The sequence below is a fragment of the Hylobates moloch genome, unplaced genomic scaffold (genome assembly GCF_009828535.3).
Source record: "Hylobates moloch isolate HMO894 unplaced genomic scaffold, HMol_V3 SCAFFOLD_12, whole genome shotgun sequence".
Taxonomy (NCBI): domain Eukaryota; kingdom Metazoa; phylum Chordata; class Mammalia; order Primates; family Hylobatidae; genus Hylobates; species Hylobates moloch.
In genome coordinates this window covers 44720758-44741455 of record NW_026652287.1, presented here as the reverse complement: position 1 = coordinate 44741455, position 20698 = coordinate 44720758, and the positions used below count along the sequence as shown (strand labels likewise).

At 42.7% G+C, this 20698-nt stretch overlaps 1 protein-coding gene across 1 annotated transcript; it reads right to left on the bottom strand.

Annotated features, from left to right (window-relative positions):
- Positions 1 to 1836: 1836 nt before the first annotated feature.
- On the bottom strand, positions 1837 to 18879 carry ZNF441 (zinc finger protein 441). The gene is made up of 4 exons (XM_032169773.2): positions 18683 to 18879; positions 8789 to 8915; positions 8130 to 8193; positions 1837 to 6516 (listed from the first exon to the last, which is right to left on the bottom strand). The coding sequence occupies exons 1-4, from the start codon at positions 18683 to 18685 to the stop codon at positions 4629 to 4631; spliced, it is 2082 nt and encodes a 693-aa protein (XP_032025664.1). The 5' UTR covers positions 18686 to 18879; the 3' UTR covers positions 1837 to 4628.
- Between the last annotated feature and the right edge of the window lie 1819 nt (positions 18880 to 20698).

Sequence of the window (20698 nt, the reverse complement as noted above, 5' to 3'; positions counted from 1 at the left end):
CAAAATAATTATTAGTTTGAGAAAAAGATGTCAATAAATAATTTCTACATCAACACATTGTTTTTTGTTGTTGTTGTCGAGGCAGAGTCTTGCACTGTTGCCCAGGCTGGAGTGCAGTGGTGCCATGTCAGCTCACTGCAAGCTACACCTCCTGGGTTCATGCCATTCTCCTGCCTCAGCCTCCCAAGTAGCTGGGACTACAGTCACCCGCCAACACGCCCAGCTAATTTTTTGTATTTTTAGTAGAGACGAGGTCTCGCCGTGTTAGCTAGGATGGTCTCGATCTCCTGACCTCGTGATCTGCCCACCTCAGCCTCCCAAAGTGCTGGGATTACAGGCGTGAGCCACCGCTCCTGGCCTTGTCAATACATTGTTATATGTAAAAAAGCTAATCAAATGTGAGCTTCCAACAATTCCCTCTGCTTCATTCTTCTGACTTTCAACAGATCATGGTTAACACCAAGGGCTCTGTGTCTGAGGTTTCACATGTTTACGTCACCTATTTTAAACGGTCTCAACCTCACTCCACCACCACTGACCCATCGAATCATTTCCGCAGCTAAATCCGAAGTATTCTGTAAATAGCTTTCCCTTTCAAGGAGTCTAACTGGACTTCAGGTTGAACTCCCTTGTGGCTCTCTCATGTTCCTTGATTTATTCATTTGAAATTGTCTTCCAGGAGAGATTGTGATATCCTAAGTGAGGACCTCATCCATTTTATTTGCTTCTCTTCTCCCTAACCTGCTACACCATCTGTTCATTGAAGGCACAGAATATTTTAAACTGACCATCACTTGCTGTAAATTCTGGAGATCTCAGCACAATTCAGAAATCCACACCCTAAAGCAGTTATGTGTGGATGTTAATGCCATCCTCACCACAAGAGGGAGTTCATTGTCTCTTTTTCTGCAAATCGGTGCAAAGCAGTTTTCTTTTCTTTTTTTTTTTCTTTTGAGACCAAGTTTCGCTCTTGTTGCCCAGGCTGGAGCGCAATGGCGTGATCTTGGCTCACTGCAACCTCCGCCTCCCAGGTTCAAGCGATTCTCCTGCCTCAGCCTCCCGAGTAGCTGGGATTACAGGCAGCTGCCACCACGCCCGACTAATTTTTGTATATTTAGTAGAGATGGGATTTCACCATGCTGACCAGGCTGGTCTTGAACTTCTGACCTCAGGTGATCCACCCTCCTCGTCCTCCCAAAGTGCTGGGATTACAGGCGTGAGCCACCGCGCCCAGCTTTTTTTTTTTTTTTTTATCTACAGGATAACACTTCATAAAAGTAACAGTGACACTATTCAGTTTGGTTCATTTATATGATTTGACTTTTCATAGGTTGTTAAGAAAGCAGTAAAGTCTGTGAACTTGGATTGGATTTCCCTGACTCTGAAAAGTGTATTGAAAAAAATGTATATATGGAAAGGAGTAGCAGAGGTGAAAGACTTGCTGAGGAGGTGACATGTGGGATGGGACCTGAAGTAATGTATTAGTATAATAAGTCGGGTCGGCCGGGCGCGGTGGCTCACGCTTGTAATCCCAGCACTTTGGGAGGCCGAGGCGGGCGGATCACGAGGTCAGGAGATCAAGACCACGGTGAAACCCTGTCTCTACTAAAAATACAAAATTCAGCCAGGCGTGGTGGCGGGCGCCTGTAGTCCCAGCTACTCGGAGAGGCTGAGGCAGGAGAATGGCGTGAACCTGGGAGGCGGAGCTTGCAGTGAGCTGAGATCGCGCCACTGCACTCCAGCCTGGGTGACAGAGCGAGACTCCATCTCAAAAAAAAAAAAAAAAAAAAAAAAGTCAGGTCAGAGGATTCAAGGAAGATGGCAGAATAAAAAGCATGAAGAATCTGTATCCCCCACCTGGATTTGCATTGGCAGAATCCAACTGATGTAGCTATTTTGAAACTGCGGATACTATTAAAAGCTTGCAGCTTCCAGGGAAATAATTGGCTAATAAAATTTGGTTAATTTCAGTCAATTTCAACTCTTAGTTGAGTCAGCAGCCCTGACTCATTCTCCCTCCTCAGCTCCATGACAGGTAGCTGTGCATAAGTTCTAACAGCAGTTTGCATGCAGTTTTGGGGGGCCATGGTGGACGAAAAAGACCTGTCTTCCAAATATTGGGGATCTGCGCACTGCTTGATAATTGTTGCTTCTGATCACAGAGATACAGACAAAGAAGTGGTGGTGATTGTTGCTGCCGCATCTCTCTCCATTTTTTGAAGGCCCTTCCCCTCCCCATCTGAAGTGACTTCCAGGCTGGTGCCTTTTATTTTTCCCTTAATGTTTTTATTCCTCTCCTTTTGAGAGCCACTGAAGATTAGGTTGTGCAAAAATAACCATACATACAGAGAAAATTGGACAGTTATCACACATGCCCAGGGACAGGTGCAACTAAGAAAAGACCTGAGAAGAACTTAAGTTTACACCTTAGGCTGTTCCTCAGCCCACAGACACCTGACAATAGTGTTATTTTAAAACTATTTTATATATTTTCTTTTATTGATACATATTTTACATATATATAAGGTACACATGAGTATTTGTTGCATGCATAGAATGTGTAATGGTCCAGTCAGCGTATTTGGGGTATCCACGATCTTGAGTATTTACCATTTCCATGTGTTGGTAACATTTCAAGTCCTCTCTTCCAATTACTTTGAAATCTGCAATACATTGTTGCTAACTATAGTTCACTCTAGCCTGCTTTCTAACATCAGAACTTATTCCTTTGATCTAAATGGAAATTTGTATGTATTCACCAATTTCTCTTCATTTCCGCTTCTCAGCCTCTGATAACTGTTATTCTATTCCCTATCTCCATGAGATCAAGTTTTTCACCTCCCACATGTAAGTGAGGACATGTGGTATTTGTCTTTCTGTGCCTGGCTTATTTCACTTACCATAATGACCTCAAGTTCCATCCATGTTGTTAGCAATAACATTTTACTCTTTTTTATGGCCAAATAGCATTCCACTGTGTACATAAACATTTTCTTTATCCATGTGTCCACTGATGGATGCTTAGGTTAACTGCATATCTTTATTATCATGTATAATGCTGTGATAAATATGCAAGTGCAAGTATCTCTTTGATATACTGATTTCTTTTCCCGTGGATATACCTGGTTTGCTGGATCATATGGTGGTTCTATTTTTAGGTTTTTGAGATATCTACATACTGTTTTCCACAGTAGTTGTTCTAATTTATACTTTCACCAACAGTGAAAGTTTTCTTTTCTCCACATCCTCATCAGCATTTGTTGTTTTTTATCTTTTTTAGTAAGAACAATTCTAAGTACAGTATCTCATTGTGGTTTCGATTTGGATTTTCCTGATCATTAGTGATGTTGAACATATTTCCATATGGCCATTTGCATGTCTTCTTTTGAGAACTGTCTATTCACGTCCTTTTCCCACTTTAATGGGATTATTTATATTTTTTGCTGTTGAGATGTTTGAGTTCCTTGTATATTTGGATATTAGTCCCTTGTCACATAGTTTGCAAATATTTTCTCATATTCAACAGGTTTTCTCTGCACTCTTCTTGTTCCCTTTACTTTGCACAGCTACTTTTTAGTGTAATATAGTCTCATTTGTCTATTTTTGTCTTTGTTGTCTGTGCTTTGAGGTATTAGCCATAAAATCTTTGCCTAAACCAATGTCCTGAAGTATTTTCAATATGTTTTCTTCTAGTAGTTTTACAGATTCAGTAGGTACAACTGTTAAAGTATGTGATCTTCAGGTACAATCCTGTCATGCAACAAAGGCTCCAGGTCACTTGAAGGATAACAAAATGCCTATAACCACTGGAAGGTTTGGTGATGTAAAGAAAAAGAAGGAACAGCTTCCTGTAATATTTGTAGCTAAAGCAGCTGCAATTATGGAGATGAAACCTTCAATACTTAAAGATCTTATACTCGCAAACTCCACAGATCCTGACATTGTTGCTGACATGTACATGTACTTAGGACAATGACAGTTGTATTTGTACTGAACATGTAGACCTTTTTCTTGTCATGATTCCCTAAACAATACAAAAGCAACTTATACAGAATTTACAATGCATTGTGTATTATAAGTAATCTAGAAATGATTTAAAATATACAGAAAAATGTGCCTAGGTTATATGCAAAAATGCTGTTTAATTTCAGGGACTTGAACATCTCTGAATATAGGTATTCCTGAGGGTGCTGGAATCAATTCACCTCAGAAACTAGGGAAGACTGTATTCAAATGAAACTGAAGCTACTAAATGCTTTATCACATTGTTTACATTCATAGTGGTTCTCTGCAGTTTGAAATCTTTCATGTAACTGAAATGAATTAGGACTAGTAAATGCATTTCTACATTCCTTACAGTAGTAAGGTCCATTTCTAACATGTCACAATATCCACCTTTGAAAGTTTGCTAGAGAAAGAAAGCTTTTTCATATTCCTCACATTCATTATATATACTTTTTTGAAGTATGAATTTGGTCATGTTTTCAAAAGGTACTAAAAAAATGGAAGGTTTTAGTACATTTTTATATTCATACAACTTTTTTCAGTGTGAGTCTCTTTTATGTATTTGTAAGAAGCTGAAAGTACTTAAGGCTTTCCCACATGTTCAACACTCATAGGGGTTTTCTCTAGTGAGTCATTTCATGTTTATGAAAGGAACTGATACAATGAAATGCTTCCCCACATTCTTTACACTTATAGGGTTTCTCCATACTGTGGGTCCTTTCATGTTTATGAAAGGCACTGGGACAATGGAATGGTTTCCCACATTCCTTACATTTATATGGCTTCTCTCCAGTATGAACTCTTTCGTGTATTCGTAAGTAACTTGAATGACTGAAGGCTTTACCACATTCCTTGCATTCATAGGGTTTCTCTCCAGTGTGAGTTCTTTCATGTCTTTGCACTGAACTGGGATAATCAAAGCCTTTCCCACATATCTTACATTTATGAGGTCCATTTCCAGTATGTGTTAGCATGTGTCTTCGAAAGCTTGAGAGATCAGATAATGCTTTCCCACATTGCTGACAACCATAGGGTTTCTCTCCAGTGTGAGTCCTTTCATGTAGTTGAATGTAACTGGAAGACCTGAAGCCTTTCCCACATAGTTTACACTTATAGGGTCTCTCCCCAGTGTGAATTCTTTCATGTCTTCGAAACGAACTGGGAGAATCAAAGCTTTTCCCACATATCTGACATTTATGAGGTCCGTCTCCAGTGTGCATTATCATGTGTCTCTGAAAGCTTTTCAGATGAGAAAGTGCTTTTCCACACTGCTGACATTCATAGGGCTTTTCTCCAGTGTGAGTCTTTTCATGTACTCGAATGTAATTGGAAGACCTGAAGGCTTTTCCACATTGTTTACATTTATAGGGTCTCTCCCCAGTGTGAATTCTTTCATGTATTTGAAGGTAAGTGCAACAAATGAAGGCTTTTCCACATTGTTTACATTTATATGGCTTCTCTCCAGTGTGAGTAATTTCATGATTTCGAAAGTAATAGAAATCACTAAAGGCTTTCCCACATTCACATTTATAGGGTTTCTCCCCAGAATGAGTTGTTTCATGCCTTCGACATAAACTGGGAGAATCAAAGGCTTTCCCACATACCTTGCATTTATGAGGTCCATCTCCAGTGTGCGTTATCATGTGTCTTCGAAAACCTGTGCAATCAGAGAATGCTTTCCCACAATACTTACATTCATACGGTTTCTCTCCAGTGTGAGTTCTTTTATGTCTTCGAACTGAACTGGGAGAAAGAAAGCCTTTTCCACATATCTTACATTTATGAGGTCCATCTCCAGTGTGCACTATCATGTGTCTTTGAAAGCTTCCAAGATGATAAAATGCTTTCCCACATTGCTTACATTCATAGGATTGTTCTCCAGTGTGAGTCCTTTCATATAGCTGAGTGTAACAGGAACAACTGAAGGCTTTCCCACATTGTTTACATTGATAGGGTTTCTCTCCACTGTGTGTTCTTTCATGTCTTAGAGTGGAACTATAAGAAGGAAATGCTGTAGAACACTGCTCATATTCATATGGTTTCTCTTCAGTGTGAGATCTTCTAAGCATATGAAATAAACTAGGCCAAATAAAGGCGTTTCCACACAACTTACATATACAAGGTCCATCTCCATGGTGTGCTGCCATGTGTCTTTGAAGGTTTTCAAGAGAACTGAAGGTTGCACATTCCTTACAATCATAGAGTTTCTTTCCATGCTGAGGCCTTTCATGTATTTGAAAGCAGGGCTGATAACTGAAAGCTGTCCCACATTGTGTATGTGTATATGGCTTCTCTCCATATTCTTGATACTCACATGGTTTGTGTTCACTATCAACTCTAATGTAGCAATTAAGAGATGAATGACCCATAAGGACGTCTGTACACTCACTGCTTTCCCACGGATCTACTCCACATATTTTCTCGTTCATAATACTGTCTTGAATCTGGGTAAAGGGTCCTCCACATTGACTATTATCTTTAATTTCACAGGATCTCTCTACCATATGACATCTGTAAAAAATAAGAAGTACATTAGTAAAGGTTTGTTTATAAATGATTTTGTATTAATAAGTATTGGATTTACATTTCTTTTCTTTTTTTTTTTTTCTGAGACAGGTTCTCGCTCTGTTGCCCAGGCTGGAGTGCAGTGGTGTGATCTCAGCTCACTGCAACCTCCACCTCCTGGACTCAAACCATCCTCCCACCTCAGCCTCTTAAATAGCTGGGACTACAGGCATATGCCACCACGCCTGGCTGATTTTTTTTTTTTTTTGAGACGGAGTCTCGCTCTGTTGCCCAGGCTGGAGTGCAGTGGCGCAATCTCGGCTCACTGCAAGCTCTACCTCCCCCGGGTTCACACCATTCTCCTCCCAAGTAGCTGGGACCTCCTCCACACCAGCCTCCCAAGTAGCTGAGACCACAGGCACCTGCCACCACGCCTGGCTAATTTTTTGTATTTTTAGTAGAGACGGGATTTCACTGTGTTAGCCAGGATGGTCTTGATCTCCTGACCTCATGATCTGCCCACCTCGGCCTCCCAAAGTGCTGAGATTAGATTTTTGTATATTTTATAGAGAAGAGGTTTCACCATGTTGCCCAGGCTAGTCTTGAACTCCTGAGCTCAAGCAATCTGCCCACCCTGACCTCTTGTAGTGCTGGGATTACAAGGGTGAGCCACCATACCCGGCCTTTCTTTTTCTTTTTTTTTTTGAAACTGGGTTTTCCTCTGTTGCCCAGGCTGGAGTACAGTGATGTGAACAGGGCTTACTGCAGCCTTGACCTCCTAGGCCCAAGCAACCTTCCTGTCTCAGCCTCCCAAGTAACTGAAACCACAAGCACAGGCCACCATGCCTAGCTAATTTTTGTATTTTTTGTAGAAAGGGCGTCTTGCCACGTTGCCCAGGCTGATTGAACACCTGGGCTCAAGCAGTCTTCCTGCCTCAGCTTCCCAAATAGTTGGGATTACAGGTGTGAGCTATCGAACCTGGCCTGAATTTACATTTCTAACATTATCATGCAAAGTGTAGGTTTCATGCCCTCTTTGAACATGAATGGACAGAATGATGTACAAGATAACTCGACCCCAGCTGTTTTGAAGATAGTGACATTCATATGGGAATTCTTAATACTGTTTCCAAGGGAACTATTTTGCAGGCACTGAATAGCCATGTCACATTTAAGTATACGTTTTTGAAGAAAATTTTTTAAGAATAAATAAATTTAAGGTGGGCTTGTTAATTTTCCTTGCTTCTTTTTAAAATTTTGGGCTGGTCACAGTGGCTCATGCCTGCAATACCTGCCTTTTGAGAGGCCAAGGCAGGAGGAATGCTTAAGGACAGGAGCTTGAGATGAGTCTGGTCAAACATAGCAAGACCCTATCTCTAAAAAAACTAAATATGTAGCCACATGTGGTGGTGCATGCCTGTAACCCTAGCTACTCAGGAGGCTGAAATGAGAGGACCATTGAGCACAGGAGTCTGAGGCTACAGCGAGCTATGATCATACCACTGTACTCCAGCCTGAGCAACAAAGTAAGGCACTGTCTCTAAAACAAACAAAATAAAATTTCTGGCATATTATGAATCACCCCAAGGACACAGCTTTCTCTTGTGAGTGCAAATTACCTTAGATTTCTTCTGAGATCTTTGTACTGATCTTCTTCTATATCATGATTTTGCCATGTCATTCCTAAAGGTTAGAACCAGAAAGTGACTATAAATTATTATAAAATTATAGGAAGACTGTAAGATTTTATGTACACTGCAATCATGCATGATTCACACACCAAACTACAGTTGAGTCTTCAACACAGGTTTGAACTGCACAGGTCTACTTACATATGAATTTCTTCAGTCTCTGCTACTCTTGAGACAGCAAGACCAACCCCTCCTCTTATTCAGTCTACTCAATGTAAAGACAATCAGAATGAAAACTTTGTAATGATGCACTTTCTATGAATACTAAATAATGTTCCACTTCCCTATGGTTTCCTAATGAATATTTTCTTTTTCTAGCTTACTTTACTGTGAGAATATATAGCATGTAATACATATGACATATAATACATGTATTAATCAACTGTTTATGTTACCAGTAATGCTGCCAGTAAACAGTAGGCTACTAGTGGTTAAGTTGTGGGGGAGAAGAAGATGCATGACTGCTTGGGTGGCTGGTTCAAGGGCCAATTGTATACCCTTTCCATATTTCAAATAATTGAACAGCATTGATGACCAAGAAACAAATGTCTCTAATTGACTAAGTGAAGGCACAATGACATCCTTACCTATACAGTCCAGGTTTCTGATGGTTTCCTGCATCACATCTCTGTAGAGACTCTTCTGTGATGGACCCAGCAAAGCCCACTCCTCACAGGTGAAGTTTATAGCCACATCCTCAAATGCCACTGAGTCCTGAAACATTCCACATGTGCAGAGGAGGAAGATTAAAACTGAAGGCACTGGGAATGTATATTCACTTCATAACCTTCACATGATGCTGTGGTTTCAAAGCATTTATTCAAAAACATGGTAAACCCACTCTTACTTTCTCTTTACACTCATTTTATCCCAAACAACAATTCTGATGCTAGAATTGAACATGTTTTGTAAAGTAACAGTTGAATAAGAACACACCTCTTGTTGGTGAGTTAAGAAAGTGAGTCTTATTGCCTGAATTACTCCTCATTTCTATTTCTACAGTGGGTCTGCAGTTCTTGTCATGACAAAGTCCTACTACCTACGGTGCAAAAGAGAGTTACCAGCAAGAAGGCTCTCACCAGATGCCCAACCTTGATGCTGGGCTTCCCACCCTCCAGAAGTGTAAAAAATAAATATCATTTCTTATAAATTACCCAGGTTAAAGTATTCTGTTATAAGCAACAAAAGACTAAGACAGCCATGAAAAAAATACTCTGAGGCCAGGCACAGTGGCACACACCTGTAATCCCAGCACTTTGGGAGGCCGAGGCAGGCAGATCACCTGAGGTCAGGAGTTCGAGACCAGCCTGACCAACATGAGAAACCCTGTCTCTACTAAAAATACAGAAAATTAGCCAGGCATGGTGGCGCATGCTTGTAATCCCAGCTACTCGGGAGGCTGCGGCAGGAGAATTGCTTGAACCCGGAAGGCGAAGGTTACGGTGAGCCAAGATCGCGCCACTGCACTCCAGCCTGGGCAACAAGAGAGAAACTCCGTCTCAAAAAAAAAAAAAGGAAAAAACACTCTGGTCACTGTGTCTGTAATGAGTGCCCCTTGTGCCTTGGGGGATTTAGCCTGTGCTATGTGACTACACTAAGAGAGAACATTTGGAAGCTAGCAACTGGTTTACTGTAGAACACATGTAGTTAAGTATGACAAATGTCTAATAAGGATATTTTGCCATCCCAATGGAAAAATTAAACTTTATTAAGTAATGTCAAAGAAGAAGAAAAGAAGGGCAAAGATTGTATATGTTCTTAGAAAAAAATTCAATGTCACCTCTCATGAATATCTATGAAAAAAATTCAATGTCACCTCTCATGAATATCTATATTTCCCTAAATCCCTAAACAGACCTTTTTGTCATCATTAAAAATTACACGACCAAATCTAATAGAAGTCATAGAAGTCACAAACATCTAAAAATGCTAAAATCCTTCTAACCAAGAAAGCAAGAGCTTTCCAAAAACAGATAAAGTATTGTGAATATATTATATTCAGCACCCTGTACTATTAACACAGAGATAAACAAACAGAATAAGGAAGTAGGAAAGCTTTGTGGAGTTTTTATTTGTCCTTGTCCCAATCCCTCCTCACATCAGAGCCAGTCTTGAAGACAGCAGACCAAATTTCCAATGTGGATCCCTAGAGAGAGCAGATCAGATCTTATTTGTAAGTTATTGCACCTTTGTATTTTTCAATCCATCTGTGGACTATCCAAAGATCTGAAAGAAAGCTCTCTTTTTTATTTAATCAATGATGGAGCTAATTAGGTCACGTTTGGCAGGAACTGCTTCAAATTATTGCAAAATACATTAAAAACCTTCAAAAACTGGGACAACAAATATGATTAAGACATATGGTAGAACATCTATGTCCTGGGAATAAAAAAGGAGAGAACAATTTCCCTCAGAAATCAGGGCATTCAGGCTGAGCGTGGTGGCTCACGTTTGTAATCCCAGCACTTTGGGAGGCCAAGGCAGGTGGATCACCTGAGGTCAGGAGTTTGAGACCAGCCTGGCCAACATGTCGAAACCCCGTCTCTACTAAGAATACAAAAATTAGTCAGGTGTGGTGGTGGGCACCTGTAGTTCCAGCTACTCGAGAGGCTTAGGGACGAGAATCGCTTGAACCTGGGAATCAGAGGTTGCAGTGAGCCGAGATTGAGCCACTGCACTCCAGCCTGGGCGATAAAGCCAGATTCCGTCACACACACACACACAAAAAGCTGGGCGTGGTGGCTCACGCCTGTAATCCCAGCACTTTGGGAGACCGAGGTGGGCGGATCACGAGGTCAGGAGATCGAGACCATCCTGGCTAACACGGTGAAACCCCATCTCTACTAAGAATACAAAAAATTAGCCGGGTGTGGTGGTGGGCACCTGTAGTCCCAGGTACTCTGGAGGCTGAGGCAGGAGAATGGCATTAACCCAGGAGGCAGAGCTTGCAGTGAGCCGACATTGCGCCACTGCACCCCAGCTTGGGCGACAGAGCAAGACTCTGTCTCAAAAAAAAAAAAAGGGGCATTCAAAAGCACTCAAGTGTTTTGGGGAATTGAGAATGCATGCACTGGAAATGCATGCACTGGAAAAAACACATTTTCACAAAAGACCTGGGGAGGCCCTCATTTTCAGCTCTGCATCATCTCTCAGTTTGGTAAAACAGAAAGGGAAGGCTAAAGCAGAGTTTTAAGCAGTCTGGCTAAGTGTTCACTAAATACTACATCACAGACCCATCCACAAAGACTGGAAGAGGTCAGGTTTTTGTTTGGCATGTCTTTTTTACTTTTAGCTGCTAGCATTCAGGAAATCTATCAGAATACTGGATGAATACAAGCTAAAGGAACAAAGACTTCAGTGACTACACTGGACAGGGAATACAGTCTCTGCAAACATGCTCTGAAAATGTTACTAAACAAATGAATAATTAAAACCTTCCACAAACCAAAAGGGCAAACAGTGAAGGGGAATCTGATTTCCAGATTATAACATTCAAATGTCTGCTTTACAACACAAAAAATCCACAAAGACTATAAAGAAGAATGAAAATATAGTTCATCAATGGAAAAAAATTTAATTTAGATAAACCATCTCTGAGAACCTCAGACATTAGACTTATTGAATAAAAACTTTAAAGCAACTGTCTTAAATATGTTCAATGAGGTAAAGGCAATTATGAACAAAGAACTAAAAGAAAACCAGAAAAGGGATGTATGGATAAAATCATATCAATACAAAATTAGAAATTGGACCATATTTAATTTATGCAACTGCAAAGGACAATATCTAAAATAAAAATTTCTCTATAGATGTTCAACAGATGTGAGCAACCAAAGTAAAAAATCAGCTAAAATGAAGATAGAACAATTGAAGTTATTTAGACTAAGGAGAAAAAAAGAAAAAGGAATGAAATTGATAGAATGTATGATTGATACAACTGCCTTGCCAGTAATGTTAAAAGAAGTTCATCGGAGAGAAGAAAAATTATATAGATTAGAAATTTGGATCTCACACACACACACACACACACACACACACACACACACACGAAGAGTGTTAGAATTAAATGAAGACATTTGAAATTCTTTGGTTTTCTTATACCTATCTGATCTAATATAATAGATACACGTTTGTTCAACATAATAATATCAGCAATGTATTGGGCAATACAATAGAGGAATTCAGAATAGTTTGTTATACCAGCACTACCCCTGAAGCCGGTATAGTGTTATTTGAAACTGTAGGCTCATTAGTTGTGAATGGTATTCTACAGACTCTAGTGAATTCACTAATAAAATTTAAGAAACAAATAGATTTACTATACTCATAGAAGCAAGCAAATGGAATCATATACATGCTCAGTCAAAATGAAAGAAGGCAGAAAGGAGAAAGTTGAAAAAAACAGATAATGTACAATAAACAGAAAACAATAACATATATGTGATATTAATCCAATTACATCAGTTATGGATTATGATTATATAGTTACGACATAGAATGTGTATTACCTATATTCAACAGTAAAAAAGGCAGGAACTGGCAGAGTATAATGAAAAAGAAGACCCATCGATGTGCACAAGAAAACCATTTTAAACAGAAAGGTTTGGATAAATATATGCAATTCTAGCCCTAATCAAAAGAAATATGGAACACCGATACTAAATTCAGACAAGTAAGATTTTAGGTCAAAAAAATTACAGATGATGGAGATATTTCATAATGATAAAGAGGTCAATCCTACAAGACATAATAATCCTTAACATTTATCCCCATAAACACAGATCATGAAAATACATAAGGCAAAAACTTATAAAACCACAAGACAAAATACACAAATCTACAACGATAGTTGGAGAAAAACAACTCACCTCTTTCAATAATTGACAGATCAGTTTGGCAGAAAATCACTAATGATACATGTGAACTCAAGAATACTATTAATCAACTAGATTTAATTGATGTGTATTTACAGATTCTTTCATTTTACACCAGCAGGCTACACATTATTTTCAAGCCCACATGAAGTATACACCAAGACAGACTATATTCTGAATCATAAAACACACTTGAACACATTTTTAAAAACAGAAATTCTATAAAATATGCAATCAAACTATATTATAATTAAGGTAGCAATAAATAACAGAAACATACTTGAAAAGCCTAAAAAATCTGGAGATTTAAGTCACAAGCCTCTCAACTATAAAAGTGTCAAAGAGAATTCTCAAGCAAATATAAATATTGCAATGTTGATAAAAAAAAGAGTATATCATAGCAAAATTTTTAGAATGTGCTTAGAAGGAAACGTAAAGAATTGAATGCAGGCCGGGCGCGGTGGCTCACGCCTGTAATACCAGCACTTTGGGAGGCCAAGGCGGGCGGATCACAAGGTCAGGAGATCAAGACTATCCTGGTTAACAAGGTGAAACTGCATCTCTACTAAAAATACAAAAAATTACTCGGGTGTCGTGGCGGGTGCCGGCAATCCCAGCTACTCGGGAGCTGAGGCAGCAGAATGGCGTGAACCCAGGAGTTTTGCTTTGTTGTCCGGGCTGAAGTACAGTGTCATGATCTCACTGCAACTTCTGCCTTCTGGGATCAAGTGATCCTCCCACCTCAGCCTCCTGAGTGGCTGAATGTGCCACCCCATCCTGATAATTTTTTGTGTTTTCTGTAGAGATGGGGTTTCACCATGTTGCCCAGGCTGGTCTCGAACTCCTGGGTTCAAGCAGTCTGCCGATCTTGGCCTCCCAAAGTGCTGGGATTGTGGAAGGTTTTAATTATTCATTTGTTTAGTAACATTTTCAGAGTATGTTTGCAGAGACTGTATTCTCTGTCCAGTGTAGTCACTGAAGTCTGTGTTCCCTTAGCTTGCGTTCATCCAGTATTCTGAAAGATTTCCTGAATGCTAGCAGCTAAAAGTGCTGGGATTACATGTGTGAGCCACCACGCCTAGCCTACCAGTGCACCCAGCCTGGCCTAGGACTTTTATTATTTATTGATTCAATTTCTTCAATAGTTATAAGCCTTTTCATATTAATTATTTCTCCTTTTGTGAGTTTTGGTAGTTTGTGTCATTCAAGGAATTGGTCCATTCCATGTCATTTATCAACTATGTGGGCATGTAGTTGTTCCTAATACTCCTTTGAGGTCCTTTAATGTACACAAGATTAGTAATCATAACCCCCCTTTCTTCTGAGTTAGCTTGCCTATGGGCTTATTCATTTTATTGATCTTTTGAAGGAACCAGCTTTTGGTTTGTTGATGTTTTCTACTGATTTCTTGCTTACTATTTCATTAATACCTTCTCTCTCTCTCATTGTTATTTTCCTCTGCTCGATCTACATGAATCCTGCTATTCTTTCTTTAGTTTCCTAAAGTGGAAGGTTTTTAAGCATTGGTTTTATATCTTTGCTTTCTAGAGATTGCATTCAATTTTTTTTTTTTTTTGAGACGGAGTCTTGCTCTGTTGCCCAGGCTATAGTGCAGTGGTAGGCTAGGCATGGTGGCTCACACGTGTAATCACAGCACTTTGGGAGGCCAAGATCGGCAGACTGCATGAACCCAGGAGTTCAAGACCAGCCTGGACAACATGGTGAAACCCCATCTCTACAGAAAACACAAAAAATTGGCAGGATGGGGTGGCATATCCAGCCACTCAGGAGGCTGTAGTGGGAGTTCCACCCACTCAGGAGGCTGAGGTGGGAGGATCACTTGATCCCAGGAGGCAGAAGTTGCAGTGAGATCATGACACTGCACTTCAGCCTGGACAACAAAGCAAAACTCCATTTAAAGCAAACAAACAAAAAGTCCCCAGAAAAAGGAACAGGCCAGCATGGTTTCACTGTTGAATTCTGGAAAACACTTATGGAAGAAATGACACCAATTCTCTATAATTTCTTTCAGAAAACAGAAGCAGAGGGAACACTTTCTAATTCATGTTGTAAGGCCAACACTGATAATATGGTTTGGCTCTTTGTCGCCACCCAAATCTAATCTTGAACTGTAATCCCCATAATCCCCATGTATCAAGGGAGGGACCTGTGGGAGGTGACTGGATCATGGGGGCAGTTTCCCCCATGCTGTTCTTGTGATAGTGGGTTCTCATGAAATCTGATGGTTTTATAAGTGTTTGACAGTTCCTCCTTCACATGCTGTCTTGCCTGCCACCATGTAAGAAGTGCCTGCTTCCCCTTCCACCATGATTGTAAGTTTCCTGAGGCCTCCCCAGCCATGAGGAACTGTGAGTCAATTAAATCTCTTTTCTGGTAGTTCTTTATAGCAGTGTGAAAATGGACTAATACAACTGCCTTAATACCAAAACTAGACAGACATTACAGACATATCTCCACCATCTGAGGGCATAACAGGAAGAATGCCATCTGCAAATCAAGAAAGAGGCCCAGGCTTGGCATGGTGGCTCACACCTGTAATCCCAGCACTTTGGGAGGCCGAGGTGGGCAGATCATGAGGTCAGGAGATCGAGACCATCCTGGCTAACACGGTGAAACACCATCTCTACTAAAAATACAAAAAATTAGCTGGGCGTGGTAGCATCTGCCTGTAGTCCCAGCTACTTGGGAAGCTGAGGCAGGAGAATCACCTGAACCCATGAGGCGGAGGTTGCAGTGAGCTGAGATCATGCCACTGTACTCCAGCCTGGGCAACAGAGCAAGACTCCATCTCAAAAAAAAAAAAAAAAAAAGAAAGAAAGAGGCCCTCACTAGACAACTGACCTGCTGCTTGAAACTGAATTCTCAGCCTTTACAGCTTTGAGAAATGAATATCTGTTGTTTAAGGCATGCAGTCTATGGTAATTTGTTATAGCAACCCAAAGGACTAAGTTAGGAAGGGTCTTTCTCATCCACACATCAAGGCTTTGAAGACTACAGTAATCAGGAGAGTATGATATTAGCAGACTGATGGATACATAAACCAATGAAAAATAGCAAATTCTGGAACAAGAGCATCTACTTAAGGTACAAGAACCTATGACACAGCAGGTATTGCCAGGCAGTTATACAAATGAGGGACACTTCAACAGAAATGATGGAGACAAATGGTTATCTAAAGGAGAATAATCCATCTTCTGCCCAGCATCTCCATATACAATGATCAACTAACTATAGACTTTCCAGTTTTCATTAATTTTTACTCAGTTTGTTACCTCAGCTTCCATTTTGAATGTGGTTTTGTTTTTTCATACCAAAAAAGGGGTTTTATGACCCTTGACACAGTTTCTAGTTCTCTATCTTCTCCCAGTTCTTCAATTTGGTTGATCCATATGCATCCCTTATACCATCATCTTCTTTCACCACCTCCCTATGGGTGCAGTGTGTCAAGTCAGGTCCTCCTATCACCTGGAACATCCCCAATCCCGATGCTGCTCACTGAAGTGCTCAGTAACCATGAGCCCAGGAGACACTACATTGTTAGCTCTTCAGGTTCTTGCAGCACCTCAGTGGGGTTGGTTTTCCTGTCCTTAGGGATAGTTTTCTCCCTTCATTAGTCTGAGAACATCAGAAGGGAGGAATCATTTCAGTCCTGTCCCCTTAATACCACCATTCAATTGGCTGACTAGCCATATATCCCCAAGGAAGGGATGGGGGAAGAAAAGCTGAGTGTTCTAAGGAAGTAGCTTCTTTTTTTTTTTTTTTTTTGAAACGGAGTCTCGCTCTGTCGCCCAGGCTGGAGTGCAGTGGCGCAATCTCGGCTCACTGCAAGCTTCGCCTCCCGGGTTCACGCCATTCTCCTGCCTCAGCCTCTCCGAGTAGCTGGGACTACAGGCGCCCGCGACCACGCCCGGCTAATTTTTTGTATTTTTTAGTAGAGACGGGGTTTCACCATGGTCTCGATCTCCTGACCTCGTGATCCGCCCGCCTCGGCCTCCCAAAGTGCTGGGATTACAAGCGTGAGCCACCGCGCCCGGCCGGAAGTAGCTTCTTGAGGAAGGGTATACCAGGAGACTCCTCCCACTACAGGGCATCACGCTGCTTCCCTACAAGGTCCCACTATCTCCACCTCAGGGTGTCCTCTGGGAGGAGTGACAAAGGGACTGATATTCACTTGACACTACAAGAGACTTGGCAGCTGTGGGCATCTTGGGGTAGCCCCAGGCAGCTCTGAAACCCAGGACCAGGAAACCATAGAGGATGGGCTGGGGACTCATCACTCTGTAACGTTTCCAAAGAGGAACCTTAATCCAAAGACATTCTCAAAGGGTGTCTCTGTCTAGGGATGATGAAGGGAGTAACAAAGATTTTATGTATTAATATTCATTTTTTTTTACAGCGAAATGTCTGGTGGTTTTTCTCTGCTTTCTCACATGTGAAATGTTTACAAACACAAAACCTTTTACAACGAGCCATATATTGCTATGTATAAACAAAATGACAATTAAAATACTAGCCTCTGTTTGAAATATAAACTGGGGGACAAGGAGTTCATAAAGTTGCTGTAAATTGAGGAGAGAAAGCCTGAGGAAGGCTCTGGAAGCCAAGGGATTTTCTGTCGGCCCTAGTAGGAGTTAGGATGAGAGAACACAGTGGTGGACTTGAGACCCTGCTGCCCACATCTTTGGAAGACTCGAAGGGGAACGGGTCGCCCTTGGGGAGAAAGAAGGGGCCGGGGACTACACAGACCACAGCTCCTCCCACACACACACCTCACACACGAGTCTGCCTGGTGACCCGTCGTCACCGTGCAGCCTCCTCACCGGGTTCACAGGAACTGCGAGCCAGGCTGGAGGCGAGATTGCAGTTAGATATTAACCAGGTGCCCTCAGCCCCGCTGCCTCGCGGGGCCGCCTCCCCAAGAGTCAGGCCACAGCAGACGCTGACCGCCGGCTTCCCCATTGTGCTTTGGGATGAGATCTCTGAGAGTTGCTCAAGAGTCGCCTGAGTTCTTTCTCAGATCCTGAATCCCAGCGGAAAGCCTGGCGACGACCAGGCTGAAGACCCCACGAGGGAACCCACTCAGCAGAAGAATGCGGTTTCTTCACCTCCAGTCCCAGAAGTCACCCCTCACTTCCCCACCATCCAGCGACCCCACGCCCCAGCTACCCCCGTCCACACCCCTAAACACCCCATCCCCAAACCTCTCAGGAAGGCGGATCTGGGGTGTCCTCCCCTCTCCCCCTATTAAACTGTTTCTGCTGCAGCCCTCGGCGTCTCGGTGCAGTGACTCGGGCCGCCAACCTGTGCCGGTTACAGCCGCACAATCTGGGGAGACGCGGGACTGCGGGCGCGGAGCTGCCCAGACAGGCCGCCAGGGCCAGGGCCGCAGTGGCCGCGCAGGGACGGGACAGGACGCCCAGGGTCCCGGCTGCCGCTCCAGCCCCATCCTGCGGCCGAGGGGACCGAGGGCCGAGCTGCGCCAGGGTGTCGCCGGCGGGGAAGCCCTGGTGCCACCACAGCCGGTTCTGGCCGGTTCCAACCAGTCTCTCCTCGCACGCGTCGGGACACCAGACCTCACACACTCACCATTTCCCGGCTTCCGGTGTCCAGGTTCCTCCCTCTGCCTCCCGCAGTCAGTGCGGGTCCCAGCGAGACAGAAGCTGCCACAGACGTTCCAGGGAGTCTCTCAGTGACAGAATCCGGAGCCCAGTGCAGGGGCGTGGAGAAGACTCGGCGGGCTCTTTGAACCTTGCACCCTCCTCCGGTCAGCGCGCCTGATTGACAGTTCTCACGACCCCGCCCCGCTGCCCTGATTGGATAGTGCGCCAGGTCCCTCCCCCGGGGACTGAGTAACGGAAGAAGCGATCTAGGGCAGCGTGTGGAGCCTGATAAACAGATTCCAGACAGGCCTTGAGAGGACTAGCTTCCTCCCTGCGCGGTGACCTGACCGCCTCCCAGGGGACATTTGCATTTAGGCAGTATGTCCTGACCTTCCTCCTTCTTCCTTCTGGACAGGGACCCACAAGTCTGTGCAGGAAATTCTAGACTCGCTGTCCAGTGGAGCTATCCCCTGATTTGAGAACAGGAAGGGAGCCCAGGCCACACTGCAGCAGAAGGGAAGGCCTGATGTCCTCCAGGAATCAGGAGTTTTGGATGAGGCTGTTGGCTGCACAGGCCAAGCCTTTCTCCCACCTTATGTCTCAATCTACTAATTTTCAGTGCAGAAGATAAAAACACCCCAACAATGCCGGGCACTGTGGCTCACACCTGTAATCCCAGTACTTTGGGAGGCCGAGGCAGGTGGATCACCTGAGGTCAGAAATTCGAGACCATTCTGGCCAACATGGTGAAATCCTGTCTCTAAAATACAAAAATTAGCCGGATGTGGTGGCACACGCCTGTAGTCCCAGCTACTCAGGAGGCTGAGACAGAGGAATCGCTTGAACCCGGAAGGCAGAGGCTGCAGTGAGAGAGTGGGCGAGACAGAGGAAGACTCTGTCTCAAAAAAAAGAAAAAAGAAAAAAATAAAATTGTTAAATGTGTGGAAAAACTGGAATTATATGGTGGCAATATTTTATAAAGCAAAAACTTGCTCAGATAAGCAAGCTCAAAAACTAGCTCAGATAAGCAGCCTGCTGCATCCACAGTTCACAAATCAACCCGTTTCAGGAGGCCAAACATATTCCAAAGCTTGGAGGCCAGACGTTAATTCCTGAAATGGAGCCCTAGAGTGGATCAGAACCTGGGGATGATCCAGGAGCACTAATGGATTTAACTCTGGGAGTTCAATTTGCCCTCCTCTCTCCTAAACACAGTGTGGAAATGCTCCTTCCATCAAGCCTTTAAATGTTATTGAATTAAATGCTTCAATCAAAGGCTGAGACATTAGACTTTGAATTTGAAAACATTCATCTTCATATTTTTATGAAGAATACCAGATATAAAAGCATTATGAGGCCAGGCATCATGGCTCATGCCTGCAATCCCACCACTTTGGGAGGCTGAGGTGGGTGGATTGCTTGAGCTCAGGAGCTCAAGACCAGCCTGGGCAATGTGGTGAAACCCCCATCTCTATTTAAAAGCAAACAAAAAAAAAGCATTATGAACTGGGAGCTGGCACCCATGGCGACACGAAGAAAAAGAGGTTTAATTGACTCACAGTTCAGCATGGCTGGGGAGGCCTCACAATCATGGTGGAAGGCGAAGGAGGAGCAAAAGCAAATGTTACATGGCGGCAGGCAAGAGAGCATGTGCAGGGGAACTGCCCTTTATAAAGCCATCAGATCTCATGAGACTTATTCACCCAAATCTCATTTTGAATTGTAGCTCCCATAATCCCCACATGTCGTGGGAGTGATCCAGTGGGAGGTAATTGAATCGTGGGGGCGGTTTTCCCATGCCGTTCTCGTGATAGTGAATAAGTCTCATGAAATCTGATGGCTTTATAAAGGGCAGTTTCCCTGTACATGCTCTCTTGCCTGCCACCATGTAACATTTGCCTTTGCTCCTCCTTCCACCAACACCTGACCAAATGGATCTAATAGACATCTACAGAACTTTCCACCCAAAACCAACAGATTATACATTCTTCTCCTCACCACA